At 49.5% G+C, this 26,666-nt stretch overlaps 1 protein-coding gene across 1 annotated transcript; it reads left to right on the forward strand.

Moving 5' to 3' along the window:
* The first annotated feature begins 1,752 nt into the window (after positions 1–1,752).
* On the forward strand, positions 1,753–2,349 carry LOC124650193 (ethylene-responsive transcription factor LEP-like). The gene has a single exon (XM_047189747.1). The coding sequence runs from the start codon at positions 1,753–1,755 to the stop codon at positions 2,347–2,349; it is 597 nt and encodes a 198-aa protein (XP_047045703.1).
* Positions 2,350–26,666: the final 24,317 nt, after the last annotated feature.

Here is a 26,666-nt window from a genome sequence, read left to right on the forward strand (position 1 = left end):
AAACGTAAGAGTATACCATGCCGTCGTAGTAGGATACCATGCCATTATTTGCGGGGGACCCGTGACGAGGACCCGTTACTTTTGTTACACGCAAAGATACGAATGGACAAAAGTGGTTATTTAGATAGGATCGTTTTGGTAGTTTGCGAGGATTTCTTTGACAGCAAGGAAAACATCCGGGTCATGCATATCGAACGGCTACTTCCGTGACTTGATTGGTTGGCTAGGATACATTGCATACCGAATGGTTACTAGCGTGACATGTGGCTATACAAATGGCTAATAAATGTTACTCTAGATGAGGCGCGAGGATACAATGTCAAATGACTTATACAAATTTAAGTTTAGGCAACGGATGCAACAAGGAACAGTACTTCAAGTAGGATCGTTTTGATAGTTTGCGAGGATACCTTTGACAGCAAGGAAAGCATCCGGGTCATGCATATCGAATGACTACTTTCGTGACTTGATCGGTTGGTGAGGATACATTGCATACCGAATGGTTACTAGCATGATATGTGGCTATACAAATGGTCGAAAAAAGGTTACTCTAGATGAGGAGCGAGGATACAATGTCGAGTGACTGATACAAATTGAAGTATAAGCAATGGACGCAACTGTCCTTCTTAGAGGATCCCTTTGATATTGTGCGAGGATACCTTGCGTGCAAGGAAAAATATGCAGGTCATGTATATCGAACGGCTACTTTCGTGACTTGATCGGTGGGCGAGGATGCCTTTCATACCGAAGGTTATGTTAGAAGATGCGCGTGGATACAATAGTATTTCAGATAGAATCGTGTTCAGAGTGTGCGATGATACCATGACAGCAAGGATACCTTCCGGGGCATTCATATAAAACGGCTACTTTTCGTATCTTGAACGTTCGCCGAGGATACCTTTGCATAGGGAATGGACCATCAGAAGTGGTACTTTGTGTCCAACGGTGGATCTCTTTGTTATTGCGTGTGGATACCTTAAGTTGCTTAGAACGGATTCATAGGGTTTAGACTAAAGTTGTTACTTTAGATGACCTGTGACGATACCACGTGCACAAGGAACAGTACTTCAAGTAGGATCGTTTTGATAGTTTGCGAGGATACCTTTGACATCAAGGAAAGCATCCGGGTCATGCATATCGAATGACTACTTTCGTGACTTGATCGGTTGGTGAGGATACATTGCATACCGAATGGTTACTAGCATGACATGTGGCTATACAAATGGTCGACAAAAAGTTACTCTAGATGAGGTGCGAGGATACAATGTCGAGTGACTGATACAAATTGAAGTATAAGCAATGGACGCAACTGTCCTTCTTAGAGGATCCCTTTGATATTGTGCGAGGATACCCTGCGTGCAAGGAAAAATATGCAGGTCATGTATATCGAACGGCTACTTTCGTGACTTGATCGGTGGGCGAGGATGCCTTTCATACCGAAGGTTATGTTAGAAGATGCGCGTGGATAAAATAGTATTTCAGATAGAATCGTGTTCAGAGTGTGCGATGATACCATGACAGCAAGGATACCTTCCGGGGCATTCATATAAAACGGCTACTTTTCGTATCTTGAACGTTCGCCGAGGATACCTTTGCATAGCGAATGGACCATCAGAAGTGGTACTTTGTGTCCAACGGTGGATCACTTTGTTATTGCGTGTGGATACCTTAAGTTGCTTAGAACGGATTCATAGGGTTTGTGTTACCTTTGTTACGTGCAAAGATACGAATGGACTAAAGTTGTTACTTTAGATGACCTGTGACGATACGCGGCAGTGGGGACGGTACGCGGCGGAGATCCGTGACCCGGCGACCAAGGAGCGGCACTGGCTCGGCACGTTCGACACGGCGGAGGAGGCAGCCATCGCCTACGACCGAGCCGCACGCACCATCCGCGGCGCCCAAGCCCGGACCAACTTTGCGTACCCGGACCTCCCACCGGGCTCCTCCCTCACCCCATACCTCTCCCCCGACCTCTCCGCCGACCAGCTCCAGCACCTTTACGCCAACCCTATCCCCGCGGTGCAAACGCCGGCTCAGGCAGCTGATCATGGCATTGCTGGAAACGAGTCGTACCACAGGGCAGCCATGCCCTACGGCGACGATTCAAATGCAGGCGGCGGCGGCGGCAATGCTGGCTTGGACATGTTCGGCGGGAACGTCGGCGGCGATGGGTCATGGTGCCACGCGTCGGAGCTGGAGTTCGATGCGTACGACGCGAGCGCGTCCCACTCCCACGGGGTGTACTTCGACGATGGCTACGTGCACAGCCCGATGTTCTCGCCGATGCCAGCGGCCGACGAGGTCGACGGCTTCCAGCTCGGCGGGTCGTCGTCATCATATTACTAATGACTAATGAAGCGCGCGAGTGGAAGGAAATGTTCCGGTGACAGCATCACGACGGCTCACCGGATCGATCGGCGCCCGCCGGACGACTATATATATGCTATGCGTCCGGTGTGGCGAGTGGCGTCATGTGCGCCCTGCTTATTCAGTAGTGATGTGCATATATTGTGTGTACCGTCGTGTCGAGTTATTGTGTCTTAATTTGTCCATGGGCCCAATCTCAGTTTTAGAGATATGGAGCAGCTTCACGTTGACATTGCTGGCGGGCGGTAAATACAACGTCAGGACCTTATGGCGCCCACCCCTAATCCAGACCGGTCTATTTGTTGGAGATTCGAGCAACCGGACCCACGCAGACGGGCGGTTGACCCCTACCTCCGGGCTGATACGCCTAGGCCATATAGCAATACGCACAGTCTGGAGGACAGGCCGTCGGCGGATACAGGGCGTCCGGAGCGTCCTCGCCGTCCTTGGTGCATGCCGGCCAGTACGGCGAGCTCATGGAGCTGCCCTGGCCCCCCATCTACTGCCCCCACCCTCCCCCGTTCAAATTTGAATCTCACTCACAGGCTACCCTTCCCCTTCCTCCATCCTCCGACGCCCTGCAGAGCTCGCCGTTCGACAGGCCTGGAAGAGAGGATTCGAGCCGGCCGTGCGCGGATAGATGTTGATGGGCGGCGACTCGGAGAGATTCACCAACCTGCTCATCAGGTAAGATCTCAAAATCCCTCACCGTTGCAACGTTTTTCCCATCCCCTCCTCCTGATTTGGTTTAAATTGGTGCCAGATTGTCAAGGCCAATCCACGAACTTGCGTCTGATTGTTTACCAAGCATTCCGATTCATTATTCCGAGACAACCGCCCGCGGTTCTCCGTCCAGCTTGAGCTCTGATTCCAGCGAACGAGTCAGCGATCCATGGCCAGCCGGATTGGGGAGGACGGAGATTGCAGCAGCGAGCCAATACGCGATGGCGTCGAGTCGCCCACTTCAGCTGAAGGTTTCTTGTCAGAGCCAGAGTTGCAGAGTGAATGGTGCTTGCCGGATGATTCGCAGGTGCCGACGTCAAGCGAGTCCCCTCCATCAGAGCGCACCTGGAAGCCAAGGTTAGTCACCTGATAGTTTGCTTTGATTCTTGGTTTACGAAACCTGTCTGCCAAATCTACACACCCTTTTTCCAGCAGTCATTTTATTTTCATTTAGCTGAAAACGACATTAGAATTGCGATGTCCATTAGACGGGGCATAGACCACCGTACCTGAATGGTTAGTGGCAGAGATGGAGAGCTAGCAATGAGCATATTTCATGATAGTTTAGTATGACATCGGCTGAGATCTCTGGGCGCGCGGTGCCCTCACTGCCTTGCATTTTAGTTAGGTGTGTACGAATGGCTGTAAGAATGGGATTTTTTCTTTGGATGAACTTTAACTATGGTAGTTATGTAGTTCCTTAAAATGCTGGATAAGTCGGACAGAGTTCTTTGATGAAAGTTGGCATTACGCTGTTGAAAAAACAGTCAGGGCGAAACATGATAAACCACGCAGTCATGGGGAAATATGGGTGTAGGCATACTGTTTTTCGTACAGTGGATAGTCATATTTAGAAATGGTATAGAACACAGCAGACCAGCAAATTGTTAGTTTGTCGCTTGTCTTTTGACTTATTCGAGCTGTCATATATAAGTTCAGGGCATACAAAATTGAAAACTGAATTATCGCTCTCCGCAACACTTCTTTAATGTCGGGATGTGGGCCCTTTTGTCTTTTCTAAAGATGTTTTTTGTGCTGCAAATGGTGTATAACAGATCACCTTAGACAATAGTTATAATTTAAGAGTTCTCCTTTGTCACGTGCAAAACTTTTTATATTGATTGTCCTGGTACTATATTGATTGTCACGTACAAAAGTGGTTATTTAGATAGGATCGTTTTGGTAGTTTGCGAGGATTCATTTCACAACAAGGAAAGCATCCGGGTCATGCATATCGAACAGCTACTCCCGTGACTTGATCGGTTGGCAAGGATACATTGCATACCGAATGGTTACTAGCGCGACATGTGGCTATACAAATGGCAAATAAAAAGTTACTCTAGATGAGACGCGAGGATACAATGTTGAGTGACCGATGCAAATTTAAGTAAAGGCAACGGATGCAAAAGTCCCTCTTATAGGATCCCTTTGATATTGTGCGAGGATACCCTACGTGCAAGGAAAAGATGCAGGTCATGTATATCGAACGGCTACTTTCGTGACTTGATCGGTGGGCGAGGATGCCTTTCATACCAAGGGTTATGTCAGAAGATGCGCGTGGATACAATAGTACTTCGGAGAGGATCGTATTCAGAGTGTGCGATGATACCTTGACAACAAGGATATCATCCGGACATTCATATCGAACGGCTACTTTTCATATCTTGAACGTTGGTCGGGGATACCTTTGCATACTGAATGGACCATCAGACGGTGGATCACTTTGTTATTGCGTGTGGATACCTTAAGTTGCTTGGAACGGATTCATAAGATTTCTGTTACCTTTGTTACGTGCAAAGATACGAATGGACTAAAGTGGTTACTTTAGATGACCCGTGATGACACCACGTGCACAAGGAACAACACTTCAAGTAGGATCGTTTTGATAGTTTAAGAGGATACCTTTGACAGCAAGGAAAGCATCCGGGTCATGCATATTGAACGGGTACTTTCGTGACTTGATCGGCGGGCGAGGATGCCTTTCATACCGAAGGTTATGTTAGAAGATCGTCTTTGGCTGCACAATACCCCTCTTTGCACGAGTAACCATGGTGTGAGATGGCGCCGGAGGCGGGTCACGCGGATGACACGTCCGAGGCTGCGTGGTCGCAACGGGCGACGAGAACCAAGAGGGTCAAATTCGACGGAAACACGATTATCAGTAGTGAACTGTCGGACATACAATAGGTTTTTAATTATGTTAGGAGCAACTAGGACATTACGAAGATAAAGAGGACGTGACGAAGTGGAAATAGGAAAACATGCATGCCCTGTACCTTTGATCGGAAGGGTGGAGCCGTTACCGACAATGACTGCACGTCAAGAGGTGGAGGGGGGAGACACGGAGGTGAGCATACCGGGATCGGACGCGAAGTGAGAAGAGGCGCCAGTGTCCATCACCCATTCCCTGGTTGGTGCATGCAGTCCCATGGTCTGGAACTGGTTCATCAGCGCGGCCTGGTCCCATGAAGCCACTGACAGTGTCGGTGAGGACGCAGCGTAGGGTGGCGACGCAGCGGTGTAGCCACAGCCGTAGGGGATAGGAGGCACCCCGTATGGGCCATGCGCGTAGAAGGCGTGCGGCGAGGGAGCGTGCCGCGGCATGTAGGAGGGTGCCGGGGCATAGGCAGGTGGCGGGCGACCTAGCAGCCCCCTGGCCATAAGGCCACATCTGGATGGCGCCGTTCCATGGATGTTGTGGCGACGGCCAGGTGGTGGTGGCAGTAGGCGGAGTCGCAGGGGGTGCAGGTGCCGGGGCGGGTGCGGCCTCCTTGGCAGCATCGGCCACCGCCTTCTTCTTATTCTTGCCCTTGTCGGGGACCTTGCCAGTTTTTCCGGCGTTGGTGTAGAGGGCCGTGTCGTTGTTACGGGCACGGGCACGAAGGTTTTTGCGCTTCATGTCCTGGAGCGCGAGCAATGAGCGGCACTGTGCGAAGGTGATCCCAGGCATAAGAGAGATCAGGTCAGCGGCGGACTCGTACTGCTCGGGGAGACCGTTGAGGCAGTGGATCACCATCTTGGCATCATCAACAGGAGAGTCAAGGTCCTTAAGTCCATCAGAGAGAGACTTAACCTTCTGAAGATAGTCGGTCATGCTCATCTCGCCCATCTTGACATCACCGAGCTCGGCTGTGAGGTGGAGCTGGCGATTGACCTTGTGATCGGTGAAGAGGTCGTTGATGCTGTTCCAAAGCGCGACGGCGAGTTGGTCGTCACTGGGTGTCATGACGGCGTCGAGGATGCTGAGGGAGACAGACCCGTAGAGCCATGAGATGACGGTGGCGTCAAGGAGTAACCACTCGGGTGTCGACGCGGTGGGGGCGTCGGCTTCGAGGTGGTCGAGGAGGGCGTACTTGCGGTAGGAGGCGCGGAAGAAGGTGTGCCACTAGCGACGAACGCCAGTGTCGAGCGCGAGCTCGACGGGGACGTGCCCCTTGACGGAGTGGAGGCCGACGACCTGGGCGTGCAGCGAGGTCAGGGAGAAGGACCCCGCGCCCGACCCAGACGCAGCGGCGGCGAGGGCAAGGGTGCCCTGGGCAGCCTCGGCGTCATGGCGCTCCTTGGCCGTGGCGATCGCCTTGGAAGCCTCATCGTCGGAGGGTGCCATGGGGAGGGCTGCTGCGGCGCGGAGCTAGGGGCGCATGCTAGGGTTAGGGTTTTGCGCCTGATACCATGTAAGATTATGAAAACCACACATTAGGGTGCCTTGTATTGATCATTATATAGAGGTTACAAGGTAGAGTTCGTATCGTACAAGACACGGACACATATACAAGGACTACACATATACAACCGTATATCTATACAAATACAATACGGCTATATATTCTAACAACTTTGACAAACTATTTAAGGAACAATAAATGTACATCCACAAAAATCAAGTAGATATATTAAGGAAGGGAGGGCATAGATACTTGTGACTAAGTTGTCTTCTTAGCTATTCATGTTTGCATACACACAAATTTTAACCCATACACAGATTGATGAAAAATATGATCACATTTTGTAGCCGAGGAAATATTAGTTGCAAACTTGCAATACTTTCTTGCGCAAATAAGAAAATACCATGTGCAACCCATACAGAACCGTTAAAATATCAGCTACAAGACTTATGCAACTGAAAATAATTTAGTTGCAACCCCTGTGCAACTCAGAATTTTTTAGTTCCAATTTTGTAACCCCTAAGATGAGAAATTGACTCAGAATGAGGGGCCTGATTTATAGCGAAACCGATTAAGGAATCTATTTTTATGGTGAATCTATTGATGGTCGAACTTAAAGACGTTGAGATACGTTGTTTTGACGATTTTACCATAACCAAGTGTTCCTACCGAAATGAAATATTCTGGTGCATATATATATGTAATATACATATAGTATGAACGGTGTCCTAAATGTTACATCAAGTAGCTGGTTTCAGTGGTTTCAGTGGCAGCTGGTTTTTGTATGGCTTATAAGAACAGAGGATAAATGGCTCTTGCAAGGGATTTGACAGAACCCTTTCGGCAGAATTTATGATCACTATAGATGGATACACGTAAATCAATCGATATGCACAACAGCTGGTTTCTTAAAATCTTTTTTAGGTGCTGCCGGGGAGACTGCTCTGTGCAATAGGTCACATTCCTATTTCTTATTTTTTGCGGGACCAAAGTTCATACAGCGGACTCTATTCTGGTTTCTAAATCTAAACAGCTCCGTTCTGTCTGTATGCAATGAACTTCATACCTGTGCGGTTGGTTACTATGCGGACATTTTCAAAGTACTTTATAAGAATTTGGCTATTTTTAGTTGTGTTATGTTCAAAAAAAGGAGACGAACAATTTTTATTTGGACGAAATAGCAGAATTCAAAACGATTCGAGCTGAAAATGCAAAATAAGTCAGCTTTTAGAGTAGAAGTGAAGAGGTACATGTGGGCCGATAGGGTGTACTTCTTGCTGCTACCAAAGTACTGAGGAGGACGGGGAGAGTACCTTTGAGCAGGGCAGACTTGTACCTGGCGCTGTCACATGGTACAGGCAAACAGTGAAAATACATGGCATGTAGCTAGGCTTCGGTACAATACGCTGCATGCAGTCAACCGGCTGAACGAATCTCAATGTGGACACACGGTTAGAGATTGGGTGATGGCGCCATAAGGTCCGGACCAAATGCGCACCCTTCTACACCACCACAAGGCCATGATAAGTTGCAGCTAGCAGGTCATCAGCCGCAGCAGTTGTCAGTATTGCATGTCAGACGGCTTGCCTCCATGTTCGTGTTCACACTACGAGTACATAGAATCGATTTCAGCAAGAGGAGAATCGAACTCGCATCTACCAGGAGTTGGAAGCCACCAGGTCGATGAACCGATCGGAATAAATCTACACTAATTTATGTCCTCGATCTGCACGGCCGCCCAGCCGTGCGCTCGCCCACTCCCTCCGCGCAGGCGCCTGCGCCAAGGTAGCGCAGCAAGGCCAATCGGCCAGCTTTTCCGGCAGTGGCATGCCCAGCGTCACAGCTCGCCTTGGTTCCCCCATCTCCACCCCGGTGCAGCGATGGTGCAATCAAGTTGGAAAAAAAAATCATGCCATAGATTCCCACAAGAATAGACTGAAACCAACCTTCTTTCCCTTGTGTTGAGCTTGCTTTCTTCATGGATGAGGAAGACATCGCCGCAGTCAGCCGTAGACGAAGAGGGTGCGAGGAGGCAGATGCGTTTTTCGCGTTTCTCCGTTTAGAAAAAAACAGGTCGGGGGTGAAGTTTATAATACGTCAAAAAAACTGAAGTATTGGAGATACTTCCGTTTCTAAAACCAACGTATTTGTTAGATCCAAACGCTTTAAAGTATTCAATACTTCAATATTTTTAGATACTGAAGTATTCCCAAAATACTTCAAAAAAACTTTGCTTCCAAACAGAGCCTAACCCCCCTAAGGCCTTGTTCGTTTCGTCCCAACCCCGCCGGGATCGGGTCGAAATCCGCGTGGATTGGCAGGGATTAAACTCATAGGGTTTTGATCCCGGCGCTTTTATACGACGTGTTCGGTTAAACCCGTCCGGTATCCCACCCGGCCTTATTTCCCTCCAATCCCCTTCATTTCGCCGGGAATTAGACACACGACCCTTAGCCCGTGGAACACATCCCCGAATCGGTACGACTGTCTCATCTCTCTCACCCCGATCTATCTCTCTCCGGCGATCTGTGGAAGGGCCGGCGGCGCGGCGGCGGGGGCTGATGTACGGCGGCGCGTAGCCAGTTGAGCAGATCAAGGATGCGTGCTTCTCACTCCCTCCTCCCTCTCCAACCGGCGGCAGAGCGACCAACCGAGCGGCGTGAGGTAAACCCGGAGATCCCAACTCCGTCGGAGCCCAGCGGCACCCGTGAGACGTCATCTCCGGCGCCCTCTCCATCTCCAGATGCTTCACACTGGTACGTAGATACTCTTCCTCCTCCTCGGCTCACAATTTCTAGGGATTGGCCTGTTTGGTAACAAATTCCTAGGGTTCTTGGCATGCTCGGTAGTGGCAGATTTGTCTTCCATGGAGTGTTCGTTTCCATGGCTTTGGCTGTATCCATCGATTGGTACTATATAGCTGTTTGTTTCCTCTCCGTGGAGTGTTTATTTCCATGGCCTTGGTTGTATCCATCGACTGGAAAGGGAGGAAAACTACATGGATATTAGGAATTATATTAGTCCTTTCTAGCTGATTTTCTGGAACAGGCCGTGAGTCTCATGCATGTGGTGGACCAAGTTTCTTGTGCTTTTGGCTAGCTCCAAGTCTGATGCGTAGCTGTGAGGTTTGACACATAAAAGTTGCTATAAGTTCTGGCTAAATAAATCCTTGAGCTTTACACATGAGTTGACTGCAAATTTATTTATGTCCAAGAAACTAGTTGAAGACATATACTATTGGTCTTTTGTAGAAAATGAAAGAAGAAGAAAAAAAGTTTTGGTTCTGGTTATAGTGTAATCGAGCAGCTAGTTCTTTGTAGTTCAGTTTTACTATTTGTAGGACAGGGCATGCTAATCTGTACAGCTAGTGTTTGTTTCTTATTTGGAAATTGAACTTAATGCACATTTATTTTGTTGGAAATATTCAGTTTCGTCAGATAAACCTACTGTACACTCTAGTGTTACTTTAGAGAGCCGTTTTATTTTGCAAATAAGCCAAGTTGCCGTGAGCTTGTTCACGCCTTGGATTCGGTTTAGTTTTTAGGATCTCATATGTTGCCGTTTTGTAACAGAAGTATAAATAACAGAGAAAGAGAAAAGCGGGGATGTCGAACACCGCACCAAAGTACTCTTGTGTCATTGTGTCTTTGTGATCTGAGGGTTTTAGCGACGTTTGAAAGTACATTTTGGTTCACTTCTCTATCAGAGAGAGGAGGTCATGTACACAACTATCATTTGTTTTCATATTCTTGGTTTTTCATTGATCTCTTCGTTGGGTTAGGAGCTTTGTTCTGTTCTACATTTCACCAAGTCGACTTGTTGTTAGCTCATCGGGGTTGTAGACTTGTAGTTTCTGTCCATGTTAACGGAAACAACTGCATGAAAACTACTTGCTTTGTGGAGTAGAAGGCCGTTATAGCCAGCATCCTCCTCTACATAGGATTTTTTGTGCCTAGGTGAATCTGTTTCTTCGATTATAGTTACATATAGGCTTATTGCTGATATTATTGGAAAAAACTAGGTGAAAACGAGAGACTGGTAACTATCTTCTTAGCAAGCTAGGGGCTTTCTCCATTTGTATGTCACTGTTTGTGTATAATGGCTAGCATTCTATTACACGGTATACTTACTCCTGTTGTTTACCAATAGCAGATGAGACTTTCATGTAGAAATTGAGCAAACAATTTTTTTTGTCAATGATAGCTGAAGACAGTGTCATGTTCACTTCAAATGATCAAGCACATTTTTCTTTCAGTACGTTCAAGAAGATCGCCGGAATTGCGAGCAGCAGGTTGGTGAAGATGGGGATATTGACCTCGTGCTCTCGGCGGCGGGGCAGGACGGCCGAGCAGCGGTGAGGTGGGGCGTCCCCGCGGGAGCCCTCCAACAACGCCGGACGCCGGACGGCTCCGGCGGGCCGGGCGGGGGAGGACAACGGCGATCGGCCTCGCCTCCATGGCGCTCGAGTTAGAGCGAGTCGCACTCAGCGATGGCGCGCGCCTGACTAGATCATGGGGGAAAGGTCTTCCCCTCTCTGCTGCAGTGAACCTGGCCGTGGAGGATCTCGTCCGTGTTGGGGTGCATGGCCACACTAAGGCCGGTGCCAACGCGGGCGGGAGTGGAGGCGGTACCGCCCGCGGCGGGGCGGGAGGCGGGCGGGAGGCGGGCGGGACTGGAGCGGCAGGCGTTGGCGGGCTCGCCCGGCGGTAGCGCCCGCTACCGCCCGGCTACCGCCCGCATTGGCGGCGGGAGTGAGGCGGGAGCGGGGGCGGAGGCGGGGCGGCGCGTTGGCGGGCCGGGGCGGGAGTGGAGCGGGCGAGAGGGCGGGCGGGAGTGGGCGGTAGGCGGGCGGGAGTGGGGCGGGAGAGGGGCGATAGCGGGCGGGAGTGGGGCGGTAGTGGCTGAGGTGGCGCGATCTGATTCGTCCACCTCAGCTAGCCGTTGGGGTAGCCGTTGGTACTTCAAAAAACCCTAAAATTTCAGCCCCCCCTCTATAAATACCTCCATCTGGTTTCACTCACTCCACACCCATTTCATCTCCTCCACTCTCCATTTCCACTCCCTCTCAACGCCATGTCTTCGTCCGGCCAGTTCGAGCGACGGAATAGAGGGTGAGCCGATCGCTGCATTCCGGGCGGAGTACGAGGAGGAGATGCTCGAACGAGGAGGAGGAGGAGCCAAGACGGCCGCGACGCCGCCGAGAGGTCATCGAACGTGATCGTCTTGGTGCCCACGATCGGCTGTTCGAGGACTACTTCGCCGACGACCGCAACTACCCTCCGAGCTTCTTTCGCCGAAGGTATCGGATGAGGCGATCCCTTTACTCGCGCATTGTGGATAGATTGGGTGAATACTCTCCGTATTTCACCCAAAGATTTGATGCTCTCAACCGTCCCGGTCATTCTCCCCTACAAAAGTGTACTGCGGCTTTGCGTCTGTTAGCTTATGGAGCCTCTGCAGATACGATAGATGAGTGGCTTAAGTTAGCTAGACAAACTACATCAGATTGTCTAGATAGATTCTGTGAAGGCATCGGTTACAATTTTAGTTCAATAAAATAATTTCCTTGCATTATTTTTAATGTTGTAATCTGAAAAAGAAAAGCTAATGTTGAGGAGAGAGAAAAGCTGATGTGGAGGAGAGAGAAGTGAGAGGTCTCACTATAGCCCATGCATTGGCAAGGTGGGGTGAGAGTGGGGTGAGAGTGAGGAAAAAGTTGACGTGCCGAGGCTAGAGTGGGGCGGTGCATTGGCACCAGCCTAAAAGAGGGAGGGAATATCGAAGCACGATAGCCTGGCCTGGTGGCAACGTAGCGGAGCGGGAGCTCGAAGGATCAGGTGGCGGGATCCTGCTGCTGGAGATGGAGCTAGAGGTGATTTTAAAATCAGATAGATCATCTTTTCAGAAGTTAAATTCGAATGGATCATCGTTGTGAAATCTTTTTTATACTCCCTCCGATTCATATTATTTGACTTCAATATAGATGTATCTAGAACTAAAATGTGTCTAGATACATCCATATTAGAGTATCAACTATTTATGTACCACTGTGTAACTTAAACCTTGTTGTTCTTACATTGTTAAAGTTGCTATCTTTTTTTTTTCTGTTTGTATGTTACTGTTGAGTGCTGCATGTCGCCAGTGCTGCTATGTTCCGTGCTATTGGACTTGTGCTGCTTGCTGCCTGCGGGGATTAACCGAATGACACCGAACAGCGTGGGTTAGTAGGGAATACGAGGAGAGGAGTTACGGGGGATTCGGGTGATCCGTTGGGGTTCACCCAATCTCTCCCGTGGTTAGATCCACTAGTGGTTCTGAACCCGCGCAACCGAACGAGGCCTAACTATACCAAACCGGACACTAAACCCCCTGGCTGCTAATTCTGGTTTACAAGGCGGTTTTGGGCCACGGTGGACAGAGGTGGAGTCGCACCGCAACTAACCGCACCGCACCGCAGCACTCCTCGCTCCTCCCCGCGTTGACTCCCCGCTCCTCCCCGCGTTCTTCCTCCAGTCGCCGGCGGCGACAGTCGTCCACCTCGCCGTCGAATCGGCCTCCGCGTCGTCGATTCGTGGGCGTCCTTGGCCGATTCGGCCACGGCGGCCGGCGATTCGTCGGTACAGCAGCCCGGAGGCGCTGTCCGAATCGTCCCCCACAGCAGCCCGGCGGCAATCGTCGGCCTCCTTCCTCGCCACAGTAGGCCGCCGGATTTCGTCGCCACAGCAGCCGTCGGCACATCTTCTCCTTCGTCGCCACAGCAGCTCGCGCCGTCGTCTCCTTCGTCGCCACAGCAGCCCGCGCCGTCGTCTCCTCCGTCGCCACAGCAGCCCGTCGGCCTCTACGACAGCATCCCCGTGATGGAGGTTGTTCGTCGCCTGTTGATGAAATCGATGGAGCACGGAGCTGCTCCGCTTGGGGTGCCGATTGCATGGAACCCCCCTGCTATTGGTAGCTAATTGTAGATGCAGAAGAAGAAGAAGAAGTCCATGTCGAATCCGAGAAGATGATGGACAAGTATGCTTTTGGAGAAAATGAGCAGTACATGTCTAGTGCTAGCTTTTGATGTAGTTTCTGTTGTACAGATGTAGTGCTAGATGGACATGCAGTAGCTATGTTAGTTAACCTATTGGAGATGCAGTAGCCAAATTTATAGTTTGCTAGCAATGCAGTAGCTATGTAAAGCAGTAATCTTTTGGAGATGCAGTAGCTAGATGGAGATGCAGTAGCTCTGTAATGCAGTAGTTATGGTATGATGAAATATAAAGCAAGTAGTTTCAATTTATACATGTCTTCAGTTTCTACTCTTATGCATGAAATAGAAACAGATGTGCTTATTTATAAGTAGTATGTTATTGTTCTATCAGTTGTTCAATACAGGTTACAGAGGCTAGTAGGCGGCGCCGCCCAAATATGGTCGCCGCCGGCATAATTTCGACGGCGGCGCCGCTCAAATATGGTCGCCACAGCATATTCCACTGTATGTTCCTCCTGTACTCTGTCGTGTCATACCTACTATTTTGAAGGCGATTATAAATGCACAGGTAGATAGTGAACATCTTGATATATATTCAGTTTTATTACATGCTCATTTAAATCTGTGTGTCTGGTTAGGAGCTCATCATGACAAGCTGCTTTACTAAGACTGGATATATGAGTGTTTCTGGTTAGGAGCTCATCAGGACAAGCTGCTTTACAAATGTGATACAAAATCAGTTGAAACATATTCAGAGAACGTTATAACTGCGCCTTCTCTGGCCTTTAAAAATCCATTTTATGACTCTTAGTTGATGGAATTCAACGGACAAACTAAGTATTCTTATGATTCCTGTTCAAAGTAGAAATATACCTTTTCTCATCTCTGATCTGGGATGTATAGGCCAATACAGTGTAGTCAAACATGAGGTAATGTGTAATGGAGGTAATAGAAACTGTATGCTTCACTTCAATGTAAGCCTGATTGTTTTCTCATTTTCATTTGGATTATCTAGCTGCAGGTTTTGTTGTGTAGTTATGTTCAGTTTGTGTACTGCATGTCACTGGATTATCTAGCTGCAGGTTTTTTCACTGGATTATCTAGCTGCAGGTTTTTTCACTGGATTATATGTTTTTACTGGATTATCTGTGCTTCACTGGATTATCTGTGCTTCACTAGATTATCTGTGCTTCATTTGGATTATCTGTTTTCACTGGATTTTGTTGTGTAGTTATGTTCAGTTTGTGTACTGCATGTCATATATCTGTGTTTCTAGCTGCAGGTTTTTTCTGGCACACAAAATTATCTGGGACACCAAATGTAGTTCAACCATGGTACTGTTTGTGAACAAAAATCTGGGACACACAATGTACTTGAACCATGGTACTGTTTGTGAACAAACCAACAAAGTAAAACAGAAATCTGTGAAAATATTTGAGATAAACATCCTATGCCAGATTAAAACAAAAATGGCCCAAAATTCTCTTATCCTTTGTTGTTCCCCATTAAGTACCATTTTAATCTCCCTTCCTTTGGCACTGCTTCTGTCACAACATCACTCATGGGAATTGTCTGTCTTGCTGCTACTTTTGGTTGACTAGATGACTGACTTGCTGATGCTTCACTTGATGGTTGATTAGATGGTGGTTCTTGCTTCTTCTTTGGAGGAATGAATGGCCTATTGACAGGACCATGAGGTTGGGCAGAAGAGGAGTTAGGCGCAGGACCATGAGGTTGGGCAGTATAGGTCTTTGGCGCAGGACCATGTTGCTCGGCAGGTGCAGTACCTTTACTTCTTTTTCGTACAGGCTTCTCATAGTACAATACATGCCTTTCTTTCTCTTGAGGTTGCTGTTGGGAACTAGATGAATCATCCTACATGAAATAATTTAGACATAGGTGAGGTCATACATGGATGGATAAAAGTATTTAGACACTAGGAAATAGAGTTATAATTTTTACACACCTTTGCTGCAGCTCTTGCTTGTTTTCTCCTATCACACTTCGCTTTCTTTTCTGCGTGCATGCTCCCTAACAACATCCGGGTTGCTTGTGCACTTTCTTTTGTTATGATTTAAACCTCCACATGTCGAGCATTTAATTATGCAACCTTTCCTAGATAATTTGTCACCCTTTGGTTTCTCTTGCTCTTCTCTTCTCCTCTCTGTCTGTGGACGTCCTGGCATTTTCTTTTTCTGTGGTGGAAAAGGCCTAGGATTTGGAGCTAATGGCAAGAACTCTAGTCCTCTCATCCTTAGTAAATCTCAAATGATGGTGCTCTTTTAATCCATAATTGACAAGTGCTTGCTTGAACTCTCTACTGTCAGTGAAGCATTGCCCAACCTCAAACTCTTTCACTTCAGCAGACTGATCATATACTCTGTGTTTTGTCCTTCTCGTTTTCACTTCTCCATCACTATCCTCATCAAATGAAAGATTGTCATCACTGTCAAAGCAGTCAGTACCCTCTTCTTCTGCTTCTTTAATATTCTCTGGAATAATAAAATCTTCTTTCACTTTAGCCCTATCCTCTCCAAGCATTTGCCTTCTGACACTCTGTTTCAATTCTTGTGCATACTTCCTGTAAAGTAGTGCTGCTTCGAGCACATCATCATACTCACTATCTGATCTGTCCTCGGCATCATCTCCTCCATATGCACTGTCAATTTCAATTTCTTTGCCTTTGTCCTGCACCTGCAATGGTGCCCTCACTACTGGCATTTTTCTTGCTATATTTGGAACAAATGTCTGCAGAAATTGCTCATCTAGATGCTCAATTTGTCTCCCTTCGATCTTGTTGCTCATACTCAACTTGGTGTTCATGCTCCATCTTAATCTGAATTATCTAAAGTTGCTGCTGTGTCAGAACTTGTTCCTCATCCCGACCTTGATGCTCTGTCACAACTTCTCGCTCATGCTGACATTGCTGCTCTTCTTTCTCCTCTATTACCATTGCTTCTTCCTCCTCATCAGAAGTAGCAACTCCGTGTCTTTCTGGACTTACTGCAAATATCTCAACAAACCCATCTGCAACTCTTGTCACATGCTTAACCATATTCTTCACATTACTATCGTCATCAAGCCTGCACATGCATCTCGAATTTCTTTCATTATCAATCAGTCTCCAACTCAGAGTGGTATCCTCCAAATCCTCATCATATATTACCAAAAATTCAAGCAAATGCAACTTCAGGACTTGTATTGACAGGTTTAAAACTTCCACGGTTGAATGGCCAGTCCTTCCACCAATATAGTTCCACTCCTTCCCATCATACTCCAATTTACCACGAACATGGAATCGAACAGAAAGATGGTCCATCCTACAGAAAAGACCACATTTTGTCAATTATAACTAAATTGCACCTGTTACTCAACTTAACTGAAATTATCTTTATAAAGCCATCCTTTTTTTTGGGAAAAATATAGATTACACCAAAACTGAAACTACTTCATAATTCTACACATTAGTGCACATACTTGCACATGTTACTGCACTTAATTATATCATGTGTAAAAAAGCAAGCCTTTTTTAACGCCAAATGCAAATTTAACCTAACACACAACAAGCAGTACATCTTCCAATTGTGATGAAACAGCTATATCATGAAGCACAACGAAGTACCCCTTCCAGGGCGGAAAGGATCGCCATGTTTCACTGGATCTTACCTGCTCCTCGACGAAGTACTGGTTCCACCTCAGTCCTGATGGTCGTCCTCTATAGGGGACAGAACACGGAAAGTAAGACGCCAGAGGTTTCAGGTATGAGCCAACCAAACTTCTCCCTACAGCAAACTTGCGGAAACCTAAACAAGGATTCAGGTATTTAGCTACAGATGGAGACGTCCCTGTAGGGAACAGAACAAGGATGAGGAGGATGGACAAGGATGAGGACGATGCACGATGGACAATGAAGAGGAACAACGATGGCGATCTCACCTCGTGTCGTCGTCGGTGTCGTCAGGTGCGGGACGAGGCGTCGTCAGGTGCGGGACGAGGCGCCGCCGTTCCTTTCCGCGCGGCGCGGGACGAGGCCTGATTGTGATCAAGTGCGGCTTCAGGTGCTACTTCAGGTGCGGCTCGTCGAGCGTCAGGTGCGGTGCGGCGGCTCGACCAGGAAGAAGCTGCGGTGCGACTCCACCTCTGTCCACCGTGGCCCAAAACAATCCAGCGTGGCCCAAAACCGCCTTGTAAACCAGAATTAGCAGCCAGGGGGTTTAGTGTCCGGTTTGGTATAGTTAGGGGGTGTTTTGCCCCACTTAATAGTTAGGGGGGGTTAGTGTCCCTAACCCTATACTTATGGGGGTTATGTGGACTTTTTTCCCCTGTTTTGGGATGCAACTTTTGAAAAGCAGTTGTGGCTATGTTTGATAGGAGTGCTGATAGCTGCTGTTGCTGGTAAAGAGGATGAAATGTCTGAAATGTCTCTGAATGCTGATGAACGTCTATAAATGCTGATTTGAGACGAATTAGCTAATTCTGAGTGTTTTTAACATGATTTCCATGCTTAAGGATTGAATTGCGTCGATTTAATTATGTCAGAAGACTTGTTCATATTAAATATACAAGACTTGTCCATATGAATCCAAAAGAGCAACAAGTTTGAAAAGATCTAGATATATATTACAAGACTTGTCCATATGGACTCAAAAGAGCTATAAGTGTTCTCAACGCCTAGCCACCTCCCCTTGATGCGAACAAAGCGTTAGCTATGCTGTCACGAGTGTTGTTCATGCTAACATGATCCTCTCCCAAATCATTGCCCACATTGCCGGCTGATGTGGAACTAACATGCCCTGGAGGCATATAGTTCTCATCATTATCGCATCGATAGAAGTGTAGATCAAACAATTGACTATCGCGAATGAAGTTATGTAGTGCTAGACATGCAATGATAATCTCTGTCTGCTTCTCTATCGAGTAACTTGATATACCATGTAAGATACGTCATTTCTGCTTCAATACCCCGAATGCTCTCCCAATAGCATTCCGCAAAGATGAATGAGCATGGTTGAATATTTCTTGCTTCCCAGACGGAGGTCCAGCTAGTCTGAACTCAGGTATATGATACTTGGTTCCTATATACGGTGAAAGATACCCATCTTGATTGGGATAACCCGAATCAACAAGATAGTATCTTCCTGGGGAAAAAACACAAGTTAGTCGTAGCATCTATGCACCAATATCATGTAACGAAGAATGCACAATCCTAACATATACATGGAGGAGGATGAGAAAAGTTTGCTTCAAACTTAAGCAATGTATCTTTGAATATCCTTGTGTCATGCACGGAACCTGGCCATCCTGCAACTATGGAGGTGAACCTCAAGTCAAAATCACAAACAGCCATAACATTTTGTGTGGGATATCCAAGGCGACCAACATGGTTCACCATATGAGCAGCAGGCACAATGATGGGTATGTGTGTCCCATCAATTGCACCAATTGCGCCATTGAAATGAGGTGTAAATCTAGAATCCCGTAGCCTCTCATGCACTGTTGGGAAGTGTGGATCAATAGGCTTGATGATATCTCCTGTTAACTTATTCACACAGTATAGCACCTCTGCAAACTTCCTATTGACTGTCTCCCTAGATCTCTTGAATCGGTTATGAACTTGAGTCACGGATTGTGGACTACCAAGAGTCCATAGAAACATTCCTTGATCAATTCAGCCCATTGTGCATCATCTGCTGTAATTGTTTGTTTCACCGGTCCCAACCAAGTCCAGTAGCTTTGGTAGTGTAGTAAACCCATGATTGGTACAAGGCCTTCGTTGAATCCAATTTATTTTTAATTTGTGGCTTCGTGTAGTTTTTGCCTGTCCTAATACCAAATTCTCTACCTAAATTCGTGTACCCCTCAAGACTAAGGAAACGGTTGGCCTATTTTCTTTTTTCTTTGCTCCTTGCAGATTTCACAAAATATTGTAGTGGATAGTGCATCCCAATGTGCCTTAGGTGTCTTATCTTGATCTATCTAAAGGCATAAGGCAAGACATTTAACTCCATGCATGATATAAATAAAATGTACACAATATCCCACAGATTACCCAATCTTCCTACAATTACTTGCAGTTTTCATATCAAAATAATGCTCAAACAACCCATAGCTCATACATATCAATCATATACCATCCCACAGGTCGCGGCACGGACAGGTACAAGGCAACATCAGGGCGTCGGGGCCGCAGTAGGGACGACCAGCAGGTCGACGACCTCGAGTTGGAGGAGGAGGCGGCGGCGGGAGTTGGACGCGGCCGCGCGGGTCAGTGGCGGCGCGAGCTCGTCTGCGCGGGTCAGGATTGGAGGAGGGAGCGGGGATGCTACTGGGAACGGCGGCGTGGTGGGCAGCGGACACGGGGAACGGCGGCGGAGTGGGCGGCGGCCGCGGGGAATGGGGGCGGCGGCGGCCCTATGGCCAGGGACAGGTGCGGGGGGAAATGGAGTCGGGCCAAAGTTTTTCCAAATTTTTTCCACGGGAGCTCCTCATTATATACGGGAGGGCAGTTTTTGGGTAATTTCTTCGAAGTGCTAGGGCTAGTTTGGTCCTGTGGGACTCGGGAAGCAGCAAAAATCTCGGGAAGCAGGTCGAGAGCTTCTTTTCCGTTCCTAGTTCATTTCACCGGCGCGCGGTGGAGAAGTGCTTTGCTATTTGTTGCTATTTATTTGGGCTGCTGTTTTTGGACCCTAAAAGCTGAAAGCTGAAGTAGAAGCCCAAACAAACGGACCCTCAATGAGAGGCCAGGAGGACTATTTTAATTATGAAGAAAACTAGGAAATTTGCAAGTGCCCTCGCCACGGGTTATTTTCTTATTGAATTGAATATTTTGGCTAGCATCTTGTCGATTGATTTTTTTTTTTTTGAAACTCACACCTCTGTCATTCAAATATCAAGTGAGATTATTACAGGGATGTTCAAATCTGGTGGTGGTTCGACGAACTAGACATATCTTCCAGCTTGCAAGGACGAAGCAAACCTTGCTAATCGATGGGCTTCTCCATTGTGCTCCCTCCCTTCATGAACGAAGAGAGTATTCTCCCTCCGACGAGCGCGGTCTCTCATCTCCTTCAGTATGATTCCAAAGATCCCCATGTAATCACCTAGCAGCCCCTTGACCACTTCAAGGCAATCAGATGCCACATGTACCGATCCAAGGCCCAAATCATCCGTTGTATCGAGAGCTTCTCTGCATGCCAAAGCCACAAGGCACCCTGGATGGGTGACGCCATCAAAGACAGTGATCGATGCTCCCACAAAGACTCCCTCCGTTGTTATGGACAACGCCCACAGCACCCTTTGCCGCCGATTTGGACACCGCCGCGTCAACGTTAATGTTGGTTCTCCCAACGGGGGGGGGGGGGTGCAATCTAGTTCTTTATCTCCGTCAACTGCACCTTATCCCTGCATTTGCACTCCAGTTCTTGGCTGGCACCTAGATCCTCCAGAACCGATTTATGAAGGCGATCGTTTCCATAGGGCTTTGAAACACCTCCTCATGAACTGCTTTCCTCTTCGCATGCCAGATCGCCCACATCGTGACTAGCATTCGGATTAGGTCCTCCTTCTTCATGGATTCAAACATGGAGAAGAGACATTGCCACGCTACTGGTTCTGACAAGACCAAAACGTGCTCACATATGTCGTCGGTTGTCAGAGCCCACACGCATCGGGCCATATTACACTCAAACAGTGAGTAGCGCCATGAGTCCTCTTGTCCGCATATAGTACACATCGCTGATGTCGCCATGTTCCTGCGATATCGAATGTCTCCCGTGTGCAAAGAATGCTGACCCAGCCTCCAGAGAAATAAGCAGATTTTTTAGGGAACCTCCACTCTCCATAGCTTAGTCCAGAGTTTGCCCTCACCTACCCAGCTCGACGCCTGGTGCGCTTCGTCACCACCAAAGCACGGCAGCATGACCATAAAGAAAAAACCACCGTCCGTTCCCATTGCTATGCCCAGAAATCTGATTGGCTTCGATGGCTCAATGGGATATTTTGGATTACCTCAATATCCATCGGGTAGAAGAATTCTTCCAGTTTTTGTAAGTTCCAGGAGCGTGCATGGTGATCAATGAGCTCACTGACCAAACGAGGCATTGCCTCCTCCTTCCTTGGTGCAACCGGACGTAACCTTGCATCCCTCGGAAGCCAGTTCTGTGTCCATACCTCAGTGTTCCGCCCGTCCCCGATCCGTCTGATCAGGCCCAAGTTTAGGGCGTCTCTCCCTTCTAAAATTGATCTCCACACCTGTGAAGGTGAGACCCCAGACTAGCTGTAAGAATGTTTCCGTTAGGAAAATATTTTTCCTTTAAAATCCTGGCACTGAGAGACTTCGGTAACACAAGTAATCTCCACGTCTAACGAGCCAGAAGCGTAATATTAAAGATCTCAATGTCACGGAAACCCAACCCCCCTACACTTTTTAGTTGGCACATAGTCTCCCAAGAAACCCAGCATGTCCTCCTCTACCCTTCTTTGAAACCCCACCAGAACTTTTGTATCAAAGAATTTATGTGTTCGCGTAGTTCTCTTGGGAGTTTAAAGCAGGACATTTGAATATGTTGGAACGGCCTGTGCAACAGACTTTATCAAGATTTCTTTACCCCCACCGAAAGCAGCTGTTCCAGCCAGCCTAAGACTTTTTTCCAGACTTTATCCTTCAAATACTTGAAACCACTCTTTGATTTGCATCTGAGGGCATGCCAAGATATCTTTCATTCAAGGTTTCCTTGTGTATATCAAGTTATCCCTTTATCCCTTCTTTTAAATGAGCATGGCATGCTCTTGCATGGCCTTCGCCTTCGCCTAGTTTGGAGGAGTTGGAACTGGTCGGCCGCCCTCTGCCACTCCTCCGCGGCAGCGGCATCCATCTTCCGTTGCTCGAGCGCCCTACGCCTGTCGGCCCGCTTCTTGCTCTCGAGCGCCCTCTGCTCTGCGGTGAGCTCAGGCTTCGCCTTCTTCGTCGCCACCGCGGGCTGCGTGACTGAAGGAGCCTAGGCTACGACGGCAGGAGAAGACTCGGTTTGGGGCAACTGATTTCATTGATAGGAATCGTTGCTATAAATAGCCTACAAACAGCACATGTCTTGCACAACAAGAATAGCAAGATCAGGCCGTGATTCAGTTAGAGATATTGACAATATCTAAACAATAACTAGGCTATCTGTTAACACCCCGCCGCGGTCGATACGTTGGCGCTTGGCAAAACGCGAGACTGGACCGGAATGAGCGAAAAGACGCCGTAGGTAGTCCTTTGGTCATGATATCAGCCAACTGCTGAGTAGTAGGCACATGGACGACCCGAAGTTCGCCGAGAGCCACCTTCTCGCGCACGAAGTGAATGTCTAACTCAATGTGCTTCGTTCGTCGATGATGAACTGGATTGGTAGACATGTACACTGCTGAGATATTATCACGAGAAGACCACCGTGGCTTTGGAGGGAGGAGAACCAAGCTCGTCGAGGAGTTGCCGCAGCCATACACAATCAGCAACGGCATTGGCAACCGCACGATACTCAGCCTCGGCGCTCGAGCGCGAGACGGTGGGTTGGCGCTTGGAAGACCAACTCACAAGAGCACCGCCGAGGTAGACGCGATATCCGGAGGTAGAACGCCGGGTGTCCGGGCAGCCTGCCCGGTCCGCATCCGAGTAGGCGACGATATCGAGCGGAGAGGAGCTATGGAGCAAGAGGCCAGAGCTGGTGGTGCCACGGACGTATCGGAGGATACGTTTGATGATGGCGAGATGACCGTCACGCGGATCGTGCATGTGTAAGCGGACTTGGCTGTACGGCATATGCAAGATCGGGACGCGTCATGGTCAAGTGCTTGAAGAGCACCGGCGAGGCTGCGGTACTCGGAAGGATCGGCAACCGGGGCACCAGCATTGGCGGCGACTTTGGGGAGAGTGTCGACGGGTGTGGTGGCTGTTTTGCACTTGCAGCATACCGGCGCGGCTGTAGGATCTCCTCGGCGTCTTGCTCTGGCTGAGGAAGAAGCCACGAGGCGTACGACGCACACGGATCCCGAGGAAGTAGTGCAAGGGCCCCAAGTCTTTCATCGCGAACTCGAGCATGAGCTTGTCGATGAGAGCGCGGAGCAGCGTTGAGGAGGATGCCGTCAAGACGATGTCGTCAACGTACGGCAAGAGGTACGCCACGTCGGTGCCCCGCCGTAGGATAAACGGCGAGGCGTCGGAGCGAGAGGCGGTGAAGCCAATGGTGACGGCGAAGGTGGCGAAGCGCTGAAACCAGGCCCGAGGTGCTTGCTTCAAGCCATAGAGGGACTTGACGAGCTTGCGAGACATGGTCCTTGCGGTGAGAGTCGACGAAGCCGGCCGGCTGGTAGCGATGAGACTTGCTCATCAAGGACACCGTTGAGGAAGGCGTTCTTCACGTCTAGCTGGTGCAAAGGCCGGTTATGTGAGGAGGCGAAGGTGAGCACGGTGCGAATGGTCGCCGGTTTGACAACCGGTGAGAAGGTCTCGCCATAGTCGATACCGGGTCGTTGGGCAAAGCCACGAACGACCCGGCGGGCCTTGTACCGCTCGAGAGAGCCGTCCTCACGGGTCTTGTGTCGGAATACCCACTTGCCGGTGACGATGTTGGTGTGAGGAGGCCGAGGAACCAGCGTCCGAGTGTGGTTTGACGAGAGGGCGTCAAATTCCTCCTGCATCGCCGCACGCCAGTTGGAGTCGCGAAGAGCCTCCCGAACAGAGGACGGTAGTGGCGATACCGTCGTGGTGACGACATTGGCGTAGCGAGGGTTCGGCTTGACGATGCCGTGGCGAGCGCGAGTGACCATGTGATGGCGGGCGGGTGATGCAGCAGGCGCCGAGGCTGGAGGGCGCGGCGTCGAGGCGTTGAGGACGCGGTGGCACCGGCGGAGGAAACCGCAGAGCCCATCGCGGATGGTGGGCTGCGGCACTGGTGACGAGGGCGGCCCGGCATGGATGGGGCCTGGCGACGCGGTCGTGGACGAGGCCGATGAAGAGGAGCCGGGTGGGCTGCATGGCCCGTCGGCTGTGGCATGCGGGGGCGCGACGGGATCGACGTAGACTGGCGGAGGGTCATCGTCAGTGTCGCGGGGTGGTGAAGCCGGAGCGATGCTGAAATCCAGAGAGCTGAAAGGGAACACTTTTTCCACAAATGTAACATGCCGTGAAAAAATAATGCGCCGAGACACTGGATCATAACATCGGTATCCTTTGCGTCCATCCGGATAACCAAGAAAGACACAAGGGGTAGAACGGGGTGCGAGTTTGTGAGATGCCGTGGCGGTGAGATTTGGATAGCACGAGCAACCGAAAACTCGAAGAGACCGAAAATCGGGGCGCAACCATGGAGAAGCTCGTAGGGAGTGGTGATGATGTTGGCTTTGCATGGGCGGCGATTTAGAAGGTATGTGGAGGTGGCGAGGGCCTCAGCCCACCATGGGTATGGCATGGACGCGTGTATAAGGAGAGTGCGAACGCCATCGTTGAGTGTACGAAGAATGCGTTCGGCCTTTCCATTTTGTTGGGAGGTGTATGGGCATGTGAGGCGAAGAAGAGTGCCATGTTTAGTGAAGAGGGCGCGATTTGCGGTGTTGTCGAATTCTCGTCCATTGTCGGTCCGGAAGGCTTTAATGGTGGACGAAAATTGGGTGCGAACATAAGCATAGAACGCCACAAGAAGATTATGAACTTCAGACTTTTGGCGAATAGGAAACGTCCAAGTGAAATGCGTAAAATCATCTAGGATAACAAGATAGTATTGAAAACCCGAGATGCTTAATACGGGACTAGTCCATAAATCGCAATGACATAGCTCAAAAGCGACAGATGTTTGTGTGATAGAGGAAGAAAAAGGAAGTCTAGTGTGTTTGCCCAAACGACATGCATTGCGGTGCGTGGGCAAGCTTTTATTACAACTGAATTTGAAATATTTGGAGGCGTTGGCCAATGCTTCAATGCCGGGGTGTCCAAGCCGCCGATGCCACAAAGCTGCGAGAGACGGTGGCGAGGAAACATTGGGCCGGCTGCACGAAGGGGTAGAGGTCGCCGGTGGAGTTACATCGGTGAATGACCCGTCCCGTTGCCAAATCCTTGATAGAAAAGCCAAAAGGGTCAAATTCAATGGAAACAAAATTATCGCGTGTAAAGGCACGGACGGACACTAGATTTTTGATGAGTTTAGGAGAGACAAGAATGTTAAGAAGGGAAAGAGGGCGAGTGGATGTGCGAAAGTGAACGGAACCGGTACCGGTGATGGGGAGAGAGGAGCCATCACCGACAATGATATGAGAAGGAAAATTTGGAGGACGAGGGGAGGGGTGTATACCGGAACCGGAGCCCATGTGAGAGGAGGCACCGGCTGTCGAAGACCCACTCGCCGTCGTGCCCTGGTTGCGCTTGAAGAGCCATCTGGTTCAGCGCGGCGATAAGAGCCGGCCGATCCCACTGCGGCGAAGGAGCAGCCGAAGGGGCGGCGTGGGCGGCGAGGCCGTGGGGCGCGGTCGGGGTAGGCGGGCGTGCACCGGGAGCAGCCCCGAGGATGCCGGGACCTGCCCGGGCACTGGAACGTGCCGGCGAGGGCCGGGGCGTACGTGTGCGGGCGGGCAGCGGGCGGACGTGCCCCGCGGCGGGAGGGCGAACGGAGCCGGGGCAGCCGGAGCAGCCCCCTTCTTCTTTTTCTTCTTGCCCCGACCGGGAGCGGTGGATGGGCCGGCTTGGGTGGTGCACGCACCGTAGAAGCCCGGCGGCGGCGGGTTGAAGTAAGGGGTGGCGCGGGGTTGGTGTAGGCCGGCATAGGAGTGCCGGCGGCCCGGAACGCGAGGTGAGCCTGGGCGAGGAGCGCGTTGTGGGCGACGATGCGAGCGCGGCGGCGAGACGCCGCTCCTCCAAGAGCAAGAAGGAGCGGAGCTTGATGAAGTTGGGCAGCCGGCCGCGCGTC

Source organism: Lolium rigidum, chromosome 1, assembly GCF_022539505.1.
Source record: "Lolium rigidum isolate FL_2022 chromosome 1, APGP_CSIRO_Lrig_0.1, whole genome shotgun sequence".
In the NCBI taxonomy this organism is placed as follows: domain Eukaryota; kingdom Viridiplantae; phylum Streptophyta; class Magnoliopsida; order Poales; family Poaceae; genus Lolium; species Lolium rigidum.

What these genes read in the sequence shown, in the direction of transcription:
- LOC124650193 (XM_047189747.1), top strand. Translation starts at nt 1,753, where the DNA reads ATGACCTGTGACGATACGCGGCAGTGGGGACGGTACGCGGCGGAGATC.